At 42.9% G+C, this 20688-nt stretch overlaps 1 protein-coding gene and 1 pseudogene across 1 annotated transcript in view; one reads left to right on the forward strand and one right to left on the reverse strand.

Moving 5' to 3' along the window:
- Positions 1-5640: 5640 nt before the first annotated feature.
- Positions 5641-11900, reverse strand: LOC126078348 (60S ribosomal protein L21-like; annotated as a pseudogene).
- LOC126078108 (sterol 26-hydroxylase, mitochondrial) overlaps positions 11824-20688 on the forward strand; it is a 38149-nt gene continuing 29284 nt past the window's right edge. Inside the window, exon 1 of the mRNA XM_049888193.1 lies at positions 11824-12150. Within this exon, the coding sequence (XP_049744150.1) occupies positions 11899-12150 (252 nt within the window). The 5' untranslated portion in view covers positions 11824-11898. The remainder of the gene's footprint in view (positions 12151-20688) is intronic.

Here is a 20688-nt window from a genome sequence, read left to right on the forward strand (position 1 = left end):
CCTGTGCATAGGCATAGCCAGAAGGAAGCTGTTCTGATCAAAGAACTGTATCCTGCGTTGTTCTTGTTACTTTCAAGTTGATCCTGATCCTGAATAAACCCTATAGTCATAAGTATGGTCTGTGAATCCTCTGTGGCCATTGCAATGAATTACCAACACAGCAGAGAAGAAGAGAATCCCGTGGGAGGGACAGCTGGTTTCAGAATTGGTAAAAAGGAATGGAGGGTGGAGATATGTCTGACCTCTACCTCATAGCAAATCAGGTTTGGTCTGGAGGTGGTTATTCTTCCCTCTCATGAAATTAGAGAACTTCAGACATTACACTCCGTAAACTTCATTTTCCTTATCTGGACAAGTAGACTAATGATCTCTAACTATTCCAGGTGGCTGTGGCATTCAAATACTTTACTGCAGGTGGGAAGTGTTTTTTTAAAGGGGCAGTATTTCAAATAGCATTGTGCTGGCACAGGAACAACCAAAAAAACCCACTGCCGTAGAGTAGATTCCGACATAGCGACCCTATTGGACAGAGTAGAACTGCCCTACAGAGTTTCCAAGGAGTGCCTGGCGGATTTGAATTGCTGACCTTTTGGCTAGCAGCCGTAGCACTTAACCATTACGCCACCAGGGTTTCAGCACAGGAACAGGCAGAGGCAAAAGTGGAACATAATGAAGCAGAGGGTGAAAGTCAACACACACAGGTTTTTTTGGACTGATTAAAAAAATTTTATAAGGCTGTTTGCTGATTTCACATAAAAATTCTGATCTCTACGAAAAACAAAACAAAAACCCAGAAAATAACAAATGTTGGAGAGACTGCAGAGAGATTGGAAGTCTTATGTGCTGCTGGTGGGAATGTAAAATGGTACAACCACTATGGAAAATGATATGGTGCTTCCTTAAAAAAAGCTAGAAATAGAAATACTATAAGATCCAGCTGTCCCACTCCTAGGTATATAACCTAGAGAAATAAGAGCTGTGACAAGAATACCATATGCACACCCACGTTCATTGCAGCATTATTCACACTAGCAAAAAGATGGAAACAACCTAAATGCCCATCAACAGATGAATGGATAAACAAACCATGGTGCATACGCCCAATGGAATGCAACGATAAAAAGCCAACGATGAATCTGCGAAACATCTCACAACATGGATGAATCTGGAGGACACTATGCTGAGTGAAATAAGTCAATCACAAGAGGACAAATACTGCATGAGACCACTATTATAAAAACTCGTGAAAAGTTTTACACACAGAAAGAAACAATCCTTGATGGTTACCAGGGAGGAGAGGGATGGGTAGGGAAAAACACTAAAAAAAAAAAAAAAAAATCCTGATTTCTTGCTTCTCTTCAAAAATCTGAATCTCTAACGATACCAGGCGTGTATTTCCACATGGCAACAATTGGCTGGTGCGGGGTGGTAGCTGCCCTAGGGATACATCTATCCATTAGTTTGCCCCACTTCCCACCACTCCCAGTTCTGGTCTCTGGCTTGGTCTGCTTTACTTACAGCTATTTGGATTCTTCACCCCTGGAATGAAGGATACAAAAATAGATCCAAATATATATTATAAATGAAGAAAAGATTTAAGTGGTATTTCAAACCTATGGAAAGTACGGTGTGGTAGGAAGAATAGGCTATTCCATCCCACCCCAAATCAGAGGACAATTATTGACTTGGAAGAGTTTAATTAGGGCAGGTACCTTTCCCTGTGTATAAGAGAGTGCAGGCATCAAGAGCTAGTGTAGACCTTCTGTGATGCCAGCAAGTTTCCAATGTCCCCAAGCAGAGCAGGAACAAAACCAGCTGCTTTACTCTTCAGCAAAAGAGTTGATACTCACTGATTTTGTTAATTTGGGGAGGGAATATTCTTGCTTCAGTATGGGTTTAGATTGCATAGTCTGTAAAGGGAAGAACAGTAATTCGCCTAGGGCTAGGTGCTTACTTTACAAGTCAGCCAGTAGAGAAAACATACCAGAAGACTTACCACCATGTTCATGGGTGGGAATATTATAAAGGAAACAGAAACTGGAGGTTCCTCATTCACTGGCTCGCATAACTAGACAAACATTCCTTCTGTGCCTGTGGAACCATCAGCTGAAACTCAGGTTCCAATAGGACTACCAAACTAAGACTCAGAAGCAGGGATGCATTATCCAATAAGCAAGGTACACATGGGCTTACTTGTGTTTACTCACTAATCTGTAGTGCACGAGTTTGTCTGTTTTTCACTATATCAAGTGTGACCCAGAGCCAGCTACTAGGTCATCAAAGGAATCCATTGAATTGAAATTAAGTAAAATCTGCTAAATCCTGATGTTTAAAGATCACTGCTCCAAGGTAAGAGATGGGCACCCAGCAAACTCCTCAGCTATTATTTAATAAATGGTTCTGGGATAATTAGATATTATGTGGAATAAGGTAAGACCCTAGGTCACACTAAAAACAAAAATAAATTCTAGTTGGATTGAATTGATAACTGAAACATATAGCATGCAAGCAAATAAAACTATCAGATATAGGTTTTTTTCCCCCCTAATAATCTTAGGATAGTCTCAAGCAAGCTATGAAACCTGGAAGCCATAAAAGGAAAAAATTAACAAAAGACATCTTAAATACAGTTAAGAGATAGAGGACACCATTCTGACCAGGGGCATGATAAAAGATCCTGGATAGAATGGGAGAGAAAAGTAGAACAAAACTCAAATTCCTAAAAAAGGCCAGACCTGCTGGACCGATAGAGTCTTGAGGAACTCCTGAGACTATTGCCCTAAGATACTCTTTGAACTTGGCACTGAAGCAACTCCTGGAGGTCACCTTTCAGCCAAATACTGGATTGGCTTATAAAACAAACAATACTGCCAAGGAGTAATGTGTCCCTTAAACGATGAACTATGAGACCAAACGGTAATACATTTACTCAAAAGCAAAGATGAGAAGGTAAGGAGGGGAAGGGAATCTAGATCAATGGAAACAGAAAAAACAGAATGGAAATAATGAGAATGCCGACACATTGTGAAAATTGTAACCAATGTCATGGAACAATTTGTGCAAAAACTGTTAAATGGGAACCTAATTTGCTTTGTAAACTTTTTCCTAAAACACAATAAAATATTAAAAAATAGAGATAGGGGACAGACCACTGGGAGAAAATACTTGTAATACATATAACAAAGGCTAATCTTTTTAAACATAAAAAGAGTACCAACAAAACAATAAGACAAACAATCCAATAGAAAAATGATCAAACGCTATGACCAGGGAATTCATAAAAGGAATAGAAATGCTTAATAAGCACATATGTTTTTTAAAACCATCAGCCTTGGCCTGACAGAGACTGGAGAAACCCTGAGAGTATGACCCCCAGACACCCTTTTAGCTCAGCAATGAAGTCACTCCAGAGGTTAACTCTTCAGCTGAAAATTGGACAGGCCCATAAAACAAAACGAGGCTAAAGGGGCACACCAGCCTGGGGCAAGGACTAGAAGGCAGGAGGGGACAGGAAAGCTGGTAATAGGGAACCCATGGTCAAGAAGGGAGAGTGTTGACATGTCATGGGGTTGTTAATCAATGGCATAAAACAATATGTGTACTAACTGTTTAATGACAAACTAGTTTGCTCTGTAAACGTTCATCTAAAGTACAATTAAAAAAAAAAAAAAAGGAAAGGGAAGAAAGCAAAGAGTTGGGAACCTCGTATCACCAAGAAAGCAGTGCTAAGAGCAGAGCACACCCTTTGGACCAGAGGTTCTTGCGCTGAGATGCTCGCAGACCAAGGGAAGACTGATGCCAGGGACCTTCCTCCAGAGCTGACAGAGAGAGAAAATCTTCCCCTGGAGCTGGTGCCCTGAATTTGGACTTTTAGCCTAGTTTACTGTGAAGAAATAAATTTCTCTTTGTTAAAGCCAAAAAAAAAAAAAAAAACCCCTCAGCTTTTTAAAATTTAAAGAAATTCACATTAAAGTATCAACATGATTTTTTCACCTACAGGTAAAAAAAAAGGGTTATATAAACACAGAACGAGGTCTAGAAGACCACACACTGAACTATTAACAGTGCTTCATTTTCAGAAAACGTATTTGGAAGAACAGAGGAGAAGTCTTCCATTTTTCAAGTGGTAGGTTTATGGATGATTTTTCCTTGCGGTACGCTTTTCTGTATAATTTTTTTTAAAGCAATGCAAACATAAATTCTCCACTTTCAGGAGGTATGAAAACTGTCTTAATTTCAAAATCACAACGATGTGTGAGTTAAGGAAAATACAGAATTAGACCAGATTTTACCTACTTCTGTTACTCTCTACCTCAAATCAATTTTTATGCATATTACTTGTCCTTACAGTTAACTCATGGATATCTCCAATTATGCATTTTCCCCAAAATATTCCTTTTTAGATGCCCTCCAAAAGAAAAGAAGGAAGGAAGGAAGGGAGAAAGGAAGGTAGGGAAAAGAAGAGAAAAAGTAAGCTGCTATATTTATGTAAGGATTTAATTATTTTAATACCTTGTTATTGATGTCACAGGGTCCCTGGGTAGCACAAATGGTTTGTAATAGGCTGCTAACCTAAAGGTTGGAGGTTCAAACCCACCCAGTGGCATTGCAGAAGAAAGTCATGGAGACCTGCTTCTGTAAAGATTACAGTAAAGAAAACCCTATGGAGCAGTTCTATTCTGTAACACATGGGGTCGCCATAAGTTGAAATCGACTCAACGATAATGTGTATGTGTGTTTTAATTGATGTCACTAAAAGTTCTTGGCTCTGGTGAGTACCTAGGTCACCAATCACCACTTTGGGAAACAAGTTTTTAGGAAGCTCAAGAGAAAATGCCCTCAACTAACATGACTTTTGAATAAACCATTTGAAAAAAAGTAGATATTACATGTACATGTTACAAAATTTAGAGTCTAAAAGGGCATGAGGTAAAGGTAAGTGTTCTGCTACCTTTGTCCCAGAGGCAATGGCTATTATCAGTTTCTTGTGTATCCTGCCAGAGATAGTCTATGCATATACAAACACCGACATAGTGATATGGTAGCTTACCACAATGCTGTTCTGTACCTTTTTTAATTAAAAAAATATATTGGAAATTGTTCCTATATCAATATGTATAGAGTTATATCATTTTTTTAAAGCTGCAAATGATTCCAATGCATGAATAAACTATAATTTCATTTCATTAATCCCCTAGTGATGGGCTTTATGTTGTTTCCAATAATTTCTTTACCTGTACAAACAATGCTGCAAAAAAAAAAAATCCTCGTATATTTGTGATTTTGCAAACGTGCAAGTGTATTTGTAGAATAAATTCCTAGAAGCAGGGTTGCTGGTACAAAAGATAGACGCATTTTAAATTTCGAATGCTTTGTAGCAATTTGCACTCCCTTGACCATGATTGAGGATGTTTTCTCCTCATCCTCAATTATATAGTGTTTATCGAGCATTTGATCTTTGCCAGTCTTATAGGTGAAAAATGCTATTATATGCAGTTTATTTTTTCAGCAAGCACTACATTTTAATAGTAAGGACACTTATTACCCAGTAATTAGGAAACAAAGTTCGCCTTAAATGCTACATCTTTAGGGGAGAGTACACAATATTTCTACACAATTAAAATCAAAGACCTAACATTTTTACATCCCGGACATCTTTATAGTACACTTATGCCATGAACTCATAGAGACTAGGTTCCAGCAGCTCAGGCTCCTTTCTCTTGGTTCTCACAAAGTGTGCTGCCCTGGGTGGAGCCGGCTGGTGCTTCAGTTGAACGCAGATACCTTTCCCTTTGGCTTCCTTCTTTTTCTGATCATTTCCTTTAATGCATTTCAGGAAGTTACCTTGGCTCTTAGAGTGCTTAATATGCTCAATATGTACAGCTCTTGGCAAGAATCTTCCCTTGTTTGTCCACAACAATGGCAACTGCATGCTGGGTAACATTGTAGACTCTTCCAGTTCTGCCATGGTAACATTTTCTTTTTGAACAGTGCTAGTTCCTTGATGCCTACAATATCGCCTTTCTTGTAGATTCACATGTCTATGGCCAAAGGAACAACTCTATGTTTTCCAAAAGCCCTGGAGGACATATAGCAGGTGACTCTCCTCTTTCCCTTTGTGTTCTTTGTTTTTGCAAATCACTGCAAGGTGGTGGTTCTGGCCAAAAGGCTATCTTATGTAGTCTTGATTTGTCTTTCTCTTATTATAAGTTGAACGTCTTTGTATATGTTTAAGGGTCATGTATAATTCCTTTTCTATGAACTGTCCATTCATTATGTTTTCATTTTATTTAATTTCATCCATTTGATTTTAAACTTACTAAAATTACAAAAACACTATTTATAATTTAAAGATTCTCTCATTGGGTACAAAGTAAAAAATCCAGTTACGTGCTATTTATGAGATACGTCTAAAACAAAATAACTCAGAAAATAAAGGAATGAATAAAGATATTTCAAAAATGCTTACAAAAAATAAAGGAGGAGTAGCCAGTTGAAACAGTTGCCATCGAATTGACTCTGACTTGTGAGGACCCCATGTGTGTCAGGTTAGAATTGTGCTCCAAAGGGTTTTCAGTGGCTGATTTTTTGGAAGTAGATCACCAGGCCTTTCTTCTGAGGCATCTCTGGGTGGACTCAAACTGCCAAACTCCCAGTTAGCAGCCAAGAGCGTTAACCGCTTGTGCCACTCAGCGACATCAGCATTAAATTAGAAACTAAGAAAAGGACATAGATTTGCAAAAAAACTAATCAAAACTAAGAAATGCAACAATAGAATTAAGAACTCAATGGATATATTTAACAACAGATTTAACATAACTAAATAGAGAATTAATGACCTAGAAGAGACAACCTAAACCAAGCTCACTGCTGTTGGGTCAATTCTGGCTCAGAGTGACCCTACAGAACTGACCCATATCGTTTCCAAGGCTGTAATCTTTATGAGAGCAGATTGCTACATCTTTCTTCTGCGGAGCGGCTGGTGAGTTTGAACTGCCAACCTTTCCTTCAGTTAGCAGCTCAGCGCTTAACCACCGCAGCACCAGAGCTCCTTGAAGAGATAAAACAATAGAAAATACAGAAAAGAGGGTAAGAGACAGGAAAAAATACAGTGCAAAGGTTTAACATATGTATAAGTTGGAGTCCTAGAAGAAGAAGCCAAAGAGGAATGGAGTAGAAGCAATGTTTGAACAGATAAGTGTCTGAAAATTTCCCCAAACTGATGAAGATATTCCCAGTCACAGATTCAAGAAGCTCTAGGAACCCTAACAGGATAAATAAAAAATAAATCCACATTTAGCTACATCAACTGTCAGTCTAATTGTTGCCCATTTGAACTTAATATAACTGCTCCCCCCTCTGGCTGTCTATAAATAACCAAAATTCTTCAAATGCTCTTACTACTGTCCCCCTGGTTTCCTCGTTAATGGGCTGAATAGTCTTTGCCATGTGCTTGTTTTATAGTTGTATGAGTCATATTTTTAACTTTTTGAAAATGAACTTTGAATGCATGCTGTTGTTAGGTGCAGTTGAGTCGGTTCTGACTCATAGTGACCCTATGTACAACAGAACAAAATACTGCCTAGTCCTGGGCCATCTTCATAATCATTGTCATGCTTGAGCCCATTGCTGCAGCCACTGTGTCAATCCTTGAGGGTCTTCCTCTTTTTTGCTGACTCTCTACCTTACCAAGCATGATGTCCTTCTCCAGGGACTGGTCCCTCCTGATAACATGTCCAAAGTACATGAGACGAAGTCTCAACATTGTTGTTCCTAAGCAGCATTCTGGCCGTACTTCTTCCAAGACAGATTTGTTTGTTCTTCTGGCAGTCCATGGTATATTCAATATTCTTTGCCAACACCATAATTCAAAGGCATCAATTCTTCTTCGGTCTTCCTTATTCATTGTCCAGCTTTCACATGCGTATGACGCGATTGACAATACCATGACTTGGGTCAGGCACATCTTAGTCCTCAAAGTGGTATCTTTGCTTTTAACACCTTAAAGGGGTCTTTTGCAGCAGATTTACGCAATGCAATGCATTTCTTGACTGCTGCTTCCATGGGTGTTGATTGCAGATCCAAGTAAAATGAAATCCTTGACAACTTCGATATTTTCTCCATTTATCGTGATGTTGCTTATTGGTCTACTCACGAAGATTTTTGTTTTCTTTATGTTGAGGTGCAATCCATACTGAAGGCTATAGTCTTTGATCTTTATCAGTAAGTGTTTCAAGGCCTCTTCACTTTTAGCAAGGAACGTTATGTTCTCTGCATATCATAGGTTGTTGGTGTCTTCCTTCATTCCGATGCCACATTCTTCATATAGTCCAGCTTCTTAGATTGTTTACTCGACATACAGACTGAATAAGTATGGTGAAATGATACAACCCTGGTGCATACCTTTCCTGACTTTAAACCATGCAGTATCCCCTCATTCTGTTCGAATGACTGCCTTTTGGTCTATGTACAGGTTCCTCATGAGCGCAATTAAGTGTTCTGGAAATCCCATTCTTTGTAATGTTATCCATAATTTGTTATGATCCACACAGTCAAATGCCTTTGCTTAGTCAATAAAACACAGGTAAACATCCTTCTGGTAGTCTCTGCTTTCAGCCATGATCCACCTGACATCAGCAATGATACCCCTTGTTCCATATCCTCTTCTGAATCTGGCTTGAATTTCTGGCAGTTTCCTGTCAATGTACTGCTGCAACCACTTTTGAATGATCTTCAGCAAAACATTACTTGTGTGTGATATAATGATATTGTTCAATAATTTCCACATTCTGTTGGATCGCCTTTCTTTGGAATGGGCACAAATATGGATCTCTTGCAGTCAGCTGGCCAGGTAAGCTGTCTTCCAAATTTCTTGGCATAGATGAGTGGGCAGTTCCAGTGCTGCATCTGTTTGTCGAAACATCTCAATTGGCATTCCATCAATTCCTGGAGCCTTGTTTTTTGTCAAATGTCTTGAGCGCAGGTTGTACTTCTTCCTTTGGTACCACCGACTCTTGATCATATGCTACCTCCTGAAATGGTTGAACATTGACCAATTCTTTTTGGTGCAGTGACTCTGCATTCCTTCCATCTACTTTTGATGCTTCCTGTGTCGTTTAATATTTTTCCATAGAATCCTTAGATATTGCAGCTTAAGGCTTGAATTTTTCTTCAGTTCCTTCAACTTGACAAATGCCAAGCATGTTCTTCCCTTTTGGTTTTCTAACTCCACGTTTTTGCACATGTCATTGTAGTACTTTATTTTGTTTTCTTGAGCTGCCCTTTGAAATCTTCTGTTTAGCTGTTTTACCTCATCATTTCTTCCTTTCACTTTAGCTATTCTACGTTCAAGAGCAACTTTCAGAGTGTCTTCTGACGTCCATTTTGGTCTTTTCTTTCTTTCCTGTCTTTTTAATGATCCCTTGCTTTCTTCATGTATGACGTCTTTCATGCCATTTCATAACTTGTCTAGTCTTTGGTCACTAATGTTCAATGTGTCAAATCTGTTTTTGAGAGGGTCTCTAAATTCAGGTGGGATATACTCACAGTTGTATTTTGACTCTCATGGACTTGCTTTAATTTTCTTCACTTCGGCTTGAACTTGCATATAAGCAATGGATATTCTGTTCTGCAGTCACCTCCTGTCCTCATTCTGACTGATGATATTGAGCTTCTCTATCATCTCTTTCCACAGATGTAGTTGATTTTATTCCTGTGTATTCCATCTGGAGAGGTTCACATGTATAGCCACTGTTTATGTCATTGAAAAAAAGGTATTTGCTATGAAGAAATCATTGGTCTTGCAAAATTCTATCAGGGTCGTTTCTGTCACAAAGGCCATATTTTCCCACTACTGATCATTCTTCTTTGTTTCCAACTTTTGCATTCCAGTTGCCACTAATTATCAATGCATCTTGATTGAATGTTTGATTAATTTCAGACTGTAGAAGCTGGTAAAAAACTTCAGTTTCTTCATGTTTGGCCTTAGTGGTTGGTGTGTAAATTTGAATAACAGTCGTATTAACTGGTCTTCCTTGTAAATGTATGGACATTATTCTATTACTGACAGCGTTTTACTTCAGGATAGATTTTGAAGTGTTCTTTTTGATAATGAACTCAATGCCATTCCTCTTCAAGTTGTCATTTCCAGTACAGTAGACCATATGATTGTCCTATTCAAAATGACCAATACCAGTCCATTTCAGTTCACTAATGCCTAGGATATCGATGTTTATGCATTCCATTTCATTTTTGATGATTTCTAATTTTCCTAGACTCATACTTCGTACATTCCACATTCTTACTACTAATGCATGTTTGCCGCTGTTTCTTCTCATTTTGAGTCATGCCACATCACCAAATGAAGGTCCTGAAAGTTTGACTCCATCCACATCATTAAGGTCAGCTCTACTTCGAGGAGACAGTTCTTCCCCAGGTGTATTTTGAGTGCCTTCCAACTTGAGGGGCTCATCTTCCAGCACTATATCAGACAATGTTCTGCTGCTATTCATAAGGTTTTCATTGGCTAATACTTTTCAAAAGTAGACTGCCAGGTCCTTCTTCCTAGTCTGTCTTAATCTGGAAGCTCTGCTGAAATCTGTCCTCCATGGCTGACCCTGCTGGAATTTGAAATTCTGGTGGCATAGCTTCCAGCACTCACAGCAAGGTGCAAGCCACCACAGTACAACAAACTGACAGACAAGTAATGGTTGAATATATACATACATACATATATATGTATATATGTATACATATATGTATATATTTGTTATAGAGAGATATAAAAAAGATTTCTAAAAATACTTTTTCTTCTTGCAATGTCTTCAGTACTATTTTATTTTTTTCATTTTTTTTTAAAACAGAATTTTTTTTTTTTTTTTTAACAACCCACTAAATCTGGTCTCACGACATGTCATCAGGAAGGACCAGTCGCTGGAGAACGACATCATGGTTGGTAGGGGGTCAGTGAAAAAGAGTAAGACCCTCAATGAAGTGGATGACAGCGTGGCTGCAACAATGCGTACCCAGCAAAGATTGTGAAGATGGCGCAGGAACCGGCAGTGTTTCGTTCCGTTGTACGCGGGGTCGCTATGAGTCGGAACCGACTCGATGGCATCGAACAATAATAAATCTGGTCTCAAACTGTAGTTGGAAAAACTCTGCCTTAGCAGGCTTGGGGTGGATGGAAAGAATTGGATTTTAAAACACACCCTAATATTTAAATTGTTTGGTTGGTTGGTTGGTTGGATTCCTCAAGCCAGGAATCAGACGACCTCTTTGATTGGCCACTTTGACACACTTGCTCTTTCCTCACTCAGCTCTCAGATTCTAGGGTCAATCTGGAAAGCCCTTAGGGAAAGCCAGAGGCCAGTGTAGCCTCAGGAGCCGGCCCCGGTCCCTCCGGGGGAAGTGAGGGCCACTGAGGCGTTGGCCTTTGCGGTGGCGAATGGGCAGGCGGGCGCCTGTCTGTCTGGGTCGGGTTTGCAGGCAGTGGAAGCCGACCCCACTTCAGAGGACCTCGCGGCACTCCTCGCCCGAGCTAAGCAGAGTTCTCGAGGGGTGGAGAGTCGGCGGGAGGGACGACCACCGTCTGAACGCTGTGGGTCCCTTTAGTCACCCCGTCCTTCGCCCGCCTTTGGGAAGCCTGGCCCCCCTCCCCGGGCCGGCGGATTTACAGCTGGAGAAGGGGATACCGTGTATTCATTAGGTCCTGCCTTGGCGGGAGTGAGGATCGCCAGGAACAGGGAGCGGAAAGGGGCCTGAGGGACCGCAAGCGGCCTCCGGCTCCCGGCACCATAGACCTTCCCTGCCCTCGACCCCGCCCCGCTTGCCTGGCTTCCGGGGCTGGTCTACCGCGCCCCACTTGGAGCCCAAGGCACTTTGGAGCAAACACGGTCCATGGCTGCGCTGGGCTGCACCAGGCTGCGCTGGGCTCTGCTGGGGACGCGGATGGCGGGCCTAGGTCTCCGTCCGCCGGGGACCAGGGCCAAAGCCGTGCTCCCCGCCGCCCTCCCCGCGGCAGAGGCAGCCGGAACTGGGCGTAGCGACCGGCAGCTGCGGAGCCCGGAGGAGATTCCGGTGCAGGGACGGTTGCGCTTTTTATTCCAAATGTTCGTGCAAGGCTATGTGCTGCACATGCACCAGCTCCAGGTACCGGGGATGGCGAGCACGGGGACAGAGAAGCTGGGGGTGGGGACGACGTTGGACACAAAGGGAAGGATATTTAGGGGCTGATCATCCCATAGGCAAGGGAAGCACGGTGCTTACCTTGCGTACCGGATCATCTGTAGGGAACATTTTCAGCACTTCAGAGATTCTGCTGCTGGGTATGGCTGGCATCTGTCTCTCTCCCAACCCCACAGCGCCTTCCTACGCAATCAAAGCTTCTTTTCAAATTTACAATCCCAGACAGGGGCGGGTGACCTAGTAAGCAAGGTAAGCACGGGCTTACTCGTGCTTACTTCCTAATCTGTAGTGAACAACATCAAAGATGTCGTGAAAGCCATGTGAAATTGTTCACCACAGATGGTCTAGTAAGCAAGGTAAGCACGGGGTTCACCTTGCCTATTGGATAATCTGCTCCGGAGGATACGGAAACTTAGCTCAGGACAACCTGGGCCTTCTCCTTATACATTACGAATCGGAATCCGTACAGGGAATGTGCAAAGTGCAAACAGAACCCTTTGAATAGAAATGAACAGTGTTGGCAGTTAGACTTAAAGAGGACTGAGGTTGCAAGAGGAGGGAGCTGTCTTACTAAGAGAATGTCAGATGTGAGTGTATGATTCAGTGAGATGGGGCCCCTGCCCTCATGGGGCTTATGAACTCCTTTGGAGAAGATGGAGCACAAGACAGTAAATAAATCAATAAACAGTTCATTTCAGAAAGAGAACTAGAGTGCTCTGAGAGGAGAAGCCCGTTCAAGGCTGGGGGCGTAGGGGGTGGGGGGATTTGTGTCAGTGGGCCAGGGATGTGTCCACAGAGATATTCAGCCTTCAGTGACAAACAGTAGGAGGAGGCAGACTTTGGGCTGGGCTGGGGAACCGTGGGCTTACTGTGGGGCTGCACTGGGGAGTAGTCAAAAATCAGGAGGAGCTGAAAGAACTGCGGACTGGATAGGCCTTTGAGAGTCTTGGAGGAAGGCCAGACTAAGGTTCCGGCTCCATTGTGGCAGATGCTGAGGGGCCATAGGGACCCTTGAACAGGCATGGGGTGAAGATGTCCCCTGGAAAGCACTGTTCAGCTTGTGGTGTGTGAAGTAAGACAGATTGGATAGGAGAGGGTCTGGGGTGGAGATGTCTGAGGGGTAAAGGGCTCAGGTGTGGCAGCCTCAAGGGTGGAGAGGCAGATCTGAGCCACGTGCCAGAGAAAGCCCAGCTGGTAGTCTCGGACAAAGGAGAGAACTGAGGGTTAGAAGTCAAAACTGACTGAAGCCAGGGCTGCATCCTTTGGCCCTGGTTGCTGCCCTCTCCTTTGGGACTGTCCCTGTGGGCTCGGGTTTCCCAGGTTTGGTGGGCAGGTCACAGGATACTCAGGGGGGCTTAAAAAATCCACATTCTATAGGCCCAGCTCCTCTCAGGCAAAAAGCCAGACGCTACCAAAACCAAACTACTGCCATCGAGTTGATTCTGACTCATAGCGAACCTAGGGGGCAGAGTAGAACTGTCCCATAGTGTTTCCAAGGAGCTGGCTGGTGGATTCCAACTGCTGACCTTTTGGTTAGCAGCCTGAGCTCTTAACCACTGCACCACCAGGGCAAGAAACCAGAGTTCTGTAAACCTCCTTCTGCTTGATTTAACCTCCAGAAATGTGAGAGGCTCAGTGAATGGCCCAAAAATGGGCCCTGAGGATTTCTCAGCATTTCTCAGGGGGAGATTTGTGGGGAAGCTTAGCTCAGGATTATCTCCAGAGCAGCAACTACCAAAGACACTAGGAGGAGGAGTCAGAAGCAGGAGAAAGCCAGGAATGTATGGCCTTTTAAAGGGGCAGTCAGAACAACATGATGAGCAAAAGTTAATGTCACTGGACTATACATGTGAAGAATGTTGAAGCGGCAAATGTTCTGTTACATACATATTTACCACAATTAAAAAAAAGGAGAAATCAAGGCCAGGATTTAGAAGACTATTCCCCACCCCCACCCCCGCCCCCCAGCTCCAGCCCTCATAAATATCCCTTGGGAAATACAGCCGCCTTCACCACTACATGTGGCTGGTGTGAGTTAATAAAAGTCAGAGTGTTGTAGATCTAGGTTGTTGTTGTTTAGCCACCATTAAGTTGTATCAGTTAGAATTTGGTTGCCACTCAAACTAGCTTAAACTATAAAGCAGATTTATTAGCTCACATCACTGAAAAGTCTGGTAGTTGGGTGCCCTCGAGGTAGTTTGTTCTAGAGATTCATGATGTCATCAGGGCTGTCGAGTTGCTTCTGACTCATAGCAACTCTATAGTACAGAGTCAAACTGCCCCATACAGCTTCCAAGGCTGTAATCTTTACGGAAGCAGACTGTCACATCTTTCTACCTCAGAGTGGCTGGTGGGTTTGAACCACCGACCTTTCAGTTAGCAGCTGAGTGCTTTAACCACTGTGCCACCGAGTCTTCTTACTGTAGTTTTTTCTGCAGTTCTGTCGGCTCTTCTGCCTTGCAGATGTCCTTTGTGGCATTGAGGCAGCTACCAGCAACTCCACTCTGAGACCACACTGGTCTACATCTTTTTCTCCTAGCTCTGGGCAAAAGTCTTGGGCTTTCCTGTGATTGGGTCAGCTTGGGTCATGTCTCTACTCCAAACCCATTCACTGTGCTCAGGGGACTGTCATGACTGACTGGCTTGGCCTGGAGTAATTGCCCACCTAGGTGGCATAAACGGTTGGCAGTTGGAACCCACCCAGCAGTAGCACAGAAGAAAAGGCCTGGCAGTCTGCTTTCATTAAGATTATAGCCAAGAAACCCTATGGAGCAGTTCTACTCTGTAACATATGGGGTCACCATGAGTTGGAATTGACTAGATGGCAACTAACAACGACAGACGTTATAGTGGCCAGGGACAATAGGCACACTTAGACACATGGAGACTTACACCTAAAGCTGTCATTGGGTCCCTTCTACTCAAAGCAGGTGGCTACCTCACAAGGGGAAGGGGTGGAAGGGATGTAAGGGAAGCTGACCACAATACCCCATGCACCTTCAGTTGTCAAAAATGGCATTATTACATGTAAAAATAAAAGCAAATTAGAGAAGAATTGTAGGACTTAAGGATGGGAAGGAAAATGGGAACTGAGACATGTAAAATTTGCAGTACTGCACAAATACCGGTTCATTTCTGTTTCCTAAGTAAAATAATGTCAAGAGAGCTGGAAAAAATGAAATGTGAACATATGGTAGATTTATATTAAATTTATATCTTACACAGATGTCGACCCTAGGAATGATGAGATAAGCCATCCACTGTGTAGCTGTTATTGTGGACTACCTGGGCTGTTGGCTGTCATGGGTTGAATTGTGTCCCCCCAAAATATCTATCAACTTGGCTAGGTCATGATTCCCAGTATTGTATGATTGTCTACTATTTTGTCACCTGATGTGATTTCCCTATATGTTGTAAATCCTATCACTATGATGTAATGAGATGGATTAGTGGCAGTTATATTGATGAGATCTACAAGATTAGATACTGTCTTGAGCCAGTCTCTTTTGAGATATAAAAGAGAGAAGCAAGCAGAGAGACATGGGAACCTCATACCACCAAGAAAGCAGTGCCAGGAGCAGAACACATCATTTGGACCCGGAGTTTCTGCACAGAGAAGCTCTCAGACCAAGGGAAGACTGATGACAAGGACCTTCCTCCAGAGTAAGCAGAGAGAGAAAGCATTCCACTGGAGCTAATGCCCTGAATTCAGACTTCTAGCCTACTGGACTATGAGAGAATAAACTTCTCTTTGTTAAAGCCATCCACTTGTGGTATTTCTGTCATAGCAGCACTAGATGACTAAGACAGTGGCCCTACCTATGCTGTCTTAATGCTGGGCTGTGAAGCTCCTGGGGTTTGGGCCTATGTCGTTCCCAGCTCTGTTCCTCCAGCACCGGGCACAGTCCTGGGCATAGGGGAAGTTCTCAGTAATGTTTGATAAATGAATAAATGCCATGTACCAGCCGAAGGGCTGTAAGTGGTACTGAGCAGTGGATACATCTGGTTGCAAACTTTTATATCAGACTCCTGACTCCCTGATCTGAGTTATTTTATATTAGATGGTATGAAGAAGAGATGGAGGTGGACAGATTGCTCAAGCATGGCCCTCCATTTCTCAGCTTTTCAGGTTCAGAAACCAAATTTTGTCAGTGTATTCAGCATGGGCAGACTATTGGGGACTGACCAACATTGGTCAAACCCATAAAAATTGATGTGTGGACTAGGGTGTCCTGTGTTTATTTGCTGAAGAGATCAAACCTCTATCACACAGGAGCCTCTTGTCCTAGTTATTTTTTGCTGCGTAACAAACTCTCCCAAAATATAGAGTATTAAAAAACATCTTATTATGCTCATGGCTTTGTGGGTCAGGAATTTGCAGGAATGGCTTATGTCTGTTTCATGGTGGACTTTAACTGGCATTGCTCAAATGGCTAATGATGGATGGAATGGCTCAAGTGGAGCCTTGGTTCTGGCTTTTAGCTGGCTTTCTGTATGTCACCCCTGCTAGGGGTGGAATGTCCAAGATGGCTTCTTCAATTGCATGTTTGGTGCCTGGGCTGTTTTGGATGGAACAGCTGGGTATCTCCCTTTTTCTCCATGTGGCTAGCATGGGCTTCCTCAAAGCATGGTGGTCTCAAGATAGTCAGACTTCTTACATGGTGCTGGCTTCACCCAGAGTAAATATTCTAAGAGACAGAAAGTAGAAGTTGCCAATTTCTGAAGGCCTAGGCCTGGAAACTGGTACAGAATCGTTCCCACTGTATTCCACTGGTCAAAAGAGTCACAGAGCCCACCCATGTTCTAGAGGAGATGACATAGACCCTGACCTCCTGATACAAGGGTTTGTCAAAGAATTTGTGGCCATCTGTAATCTACCACATCCTCTTCTAGGATCTAGGTCCCTAGGGAGAAAATTAGTAACTACATTAGTGGACTACTTGATGTTCAAGGACCCGGAACCAAAGAAGTAGAATTGTATGGAAGGAAATTTCACCTAGTTCTTAGAGAAACCTGGTTAGATGCAGTTCTCTGGTGCCTGTCTGTTAGATTAGGTATCTTTCTCCCTTGGGTACCCCACTGCCATCGAGTTAATTCCAACTCAGAGTGACCCTATAGGACAGAGTAAAACTGCCCCATAGAGTTTCCAAGGAGTGCCTGGGGAATTCAAACTGCTGACTTTTTGGTTAGCAGCCGTAGCACTTAACCACTAGGCCACCAGGGTTTCCTGCTCCCTTGGGTAGTGAGTGATAAATCCTGCCAAATTCTTGCTTTGGGCTCTCCTCTTTGGGATTTTGTAAAGACTATTCCCATTCTGTTAGCACATTCTTTCCTCAGTTTGGCTAATACCTTAATTCGATGGGCTTTCTTCCTCAGCACTCATGTTCCCACTAATCCTTCCAGATTTGCCTCCAGTTACCTTGACTAGGCTTGAATGTTTTTCAGTCTCATTTGGCAGGCATTTGTGTACACGGTGTCTGTTACATAGGGCTGTGGCAAAACTTGGTGCTCTGACTAAGCTTCAGGGATGGGAAATTTGACACTAAATATTAATTAAGGCCAAAAAAAAAAAAAAGTGTGTATCATATTAACTTGGCAATTGAACTGCCAGAACTTACAGATAAGCTAGTGTGGTCAAAGAGACATGAAAAAATATTCAAGGTAGCATTATTTATGGTTGGGAAAGATCGTTGTTGTTCGGTGCTGTCAAGTCGATTTTGACTCACAGTGACTCATGTGACAGAGAACTGCCCCGTGGGGTTTTCCAGGGTTTAATCTTTACGGGAGCAGATCGCCAGGTCTTTCTCCTGCAGAGCCAGTGGGTGGGTTCCAACTGCCAATTTTTTGGTTAACACCCTACCCTTAACCGTTGCACCACCAGGACATCTTTGGGAAAGATGAAAATGACTTAAATGTTCTACACAAGGGGACTAATTAAATAAAATTTGGTACCGTCATACAGTAGAATTTTATGTTGTTACTGTTGTCAGCTGCTGTCGAGTCTTTCCTGGCTCACGATGCCCCATGTGTGCAGAGTAGAACCGCTCTGTAGGGTTTTCAAGGCTGTGACCTTTCTGAAGCAAATCACCAAGCCTTACTCCCAAGGCACCTGTGGGTGGGTTTAAACCACCAACCTTTTGGTTAGTAGTCCAGCACTTAACAGACAGATCCATATGTACTGATATGAATCGATGGCCAAGATATGGTAAGAAAGAAGGGTGCAAAACGATATAATAGGCCATCAATTGTGGAAAAAGGAAAAGGGTGGGGTATACATGCATAAACATGTTTGCATATGCATAAAATATCTCTGGAAGGGCATGCAAGAATCTGCTAACAATGGTTGCCTCTGTGTAGAGGTCTTGGAATCTGGAGGTCAACGTTAGATTTACTTTTCATTGCATACTCTTTTGTACTGTTTGCATTTTAAGAATGTGCATGTATTTATTACATTTTATAATTTAAAAAAACAACAGCAAATGCATTGAGAGCAGGCGATGAAAGGATAGCTAACCAAATGCCTTGTCCAACATAATATTCGGGGGTATTTTGACACTCCACTTTATCTTGTACTCCTGTTTGTCTCAGGGTCCTTATTTATTTATTTTTTATTGTAGTTTAAATGAAGGTTTATAGAACAAACTAGTTAGCACACCTATTGTTTTATGACATTGGTTAACAACCCCACAGCATGTCAACACTCTTCCTTCTCAACCCTTGGGCTCCTTATTACCAGCTTTCCTGTCTCCTCCTGCCTTCTAGCCTTTGCCCCGGGCTGGTGTGCCCTTTAGTCTCATTTTGTTTTATGGGCCTGTCCAATCTTTGGCTGAAGGGTAAACCTCAGAAGTGACTTCATTACTGAGCTGAAAGAGTGTCTGGGGGCCATACTCTTAGGGTTTCTCCAGTCCCTGTTAGGCCAGCAAGTCTGGTCTTTCTTTTTGAGTTAGAATTTTGTTCTATATTTTTCTCCAGCTCTGTCCAGGACCCTTTATTGTGATCCCTGTCAGAGCAGTCAGTGGTGGTAGCAAGGTACCATCTCGTTGTACTAGACTCAATCTGGCAGAGGCTGTGGTAAATGTGGTCCATTAGTCCTTCGGACTAATCTTTCACTTGTATTTTTAGTTTTCTTTATTCTTCCTTTCTCCCAGAGGGGCGAGACCAGTGGAGTATCCTAGATGGCTGTTCACAGGCTTTTAAGATCCCAGGCACTACTCACCAAAGTAGAATGTAGAACATTTTCTTTATAAGCCATGTTATGCCAGTTGAGCTAGATGTTCCCTGAGACCATGGTTTCCACAGCCCCTCAGCCCAGCAGTTCAGTCCCTCAGGGAGTTTGGATGTGTCTACGGAGCTTCCATAACCTTGGCTTGTGCAAATTTTGCTGGCCTCCCCAGTATTGTGTACTGTCGTACCCTTCACCAAAGTTACCACTTATTATTGCCTATTCAGTGTTTTTCCATCCTCACTCTCCCCTCCCTCATAACCATCAAAGATTGTATCTTTTTGTGTGGAAACCTTTTTAGTACAGTAGTGGTCTCATAAAATATTTGTCCTTTTGTGATTGACTTATTTCACTCAGTATAATGTCAGGGTCCTTACTTCTGATGTCTACCTCTGCATCTACAACCTCTTTTCAGCTTTGCATCCATTGCTGACCATCCACTCCTTGTTCTTGGCATCCTATCATTGTTTTACCCCAGCCCAGCTAGCTTCAGGCAAAGATGTGCTTGGCATACTGGGGTTTTCTTCTGAATGTGTGTGTGTGGTGGTTGTAAAAATGGTGTGGCTGGGCTGTCTGACCTCGTCTAACTTCACAAAAGGGAAGAAGAATCAAGATCAACAGCCCAAGGCTGATTCCTGAGGCAGAGGTCAGACTTGCCACCACCCTCCAGCTTTTTTACCAATTCTGACACCAACCATCCCTCCCACAGCACTCTCCACTTCTCTGCTGGGTTTGATAATTTGTTGCAGTGGCCGCACACATAACTCACATACCATACTCACAGATAGGGGGTTTATTAGGGAAGTAACAGGTTACAGTTCAGGTTCAGGATCACTCAGGATATAGTTCTTCCATCAAGACAGCCTCTTCTCAACTGTGCCTGAAAGCAGGCCTCCCTCTGGCCCTTGGGCCCCTCTGCCTCTGCCCTCCTCGGGCAAGTGTTACAAAGCTCTTTTAGCTCTGCCAATAAGTGCCTGGATGCACCCAACTCTGCCAGTAAGCCTCAGCCCATAGGCGCTGAGCTCTAACTCCTTGGGTCAACAAACCTAGCTCCACCAAGTGCCCAGAGGCACCCTACTCTGCCAGCAAGCCTCCTGCCTGGAGATGCTCAGCTTTCTTGTTCTGTGGGCTGCAGCTGGGAAGTCCACCGTGCTGTCTCCTGCCGGTCTCCTGCCGATCCTGGGATGGGGCTGCTGGGATGCATCAGCTTCCGTAACCCCCTGGGCCAGCACCCTATCGCCTGTCTTTGTCTTCCATATTACAGCTCCTCTCTCCCTTTC

Source organism: Elephas maximus, chromosome 6 (genome assembly GCF_024166365.1).
Source record: "Elephas maximus indicus isolate mEleMax1 chromosome 6, mEleMax1 primary haplotype, whole genome shotgun sequence".
Taxonomy (NCBI): domain Eukaryota; kingdom Metazoa; phylum Chordata; class Mammalia; order Proboscidea; family Elephantidae; genus Elephas; species Elephas maximus.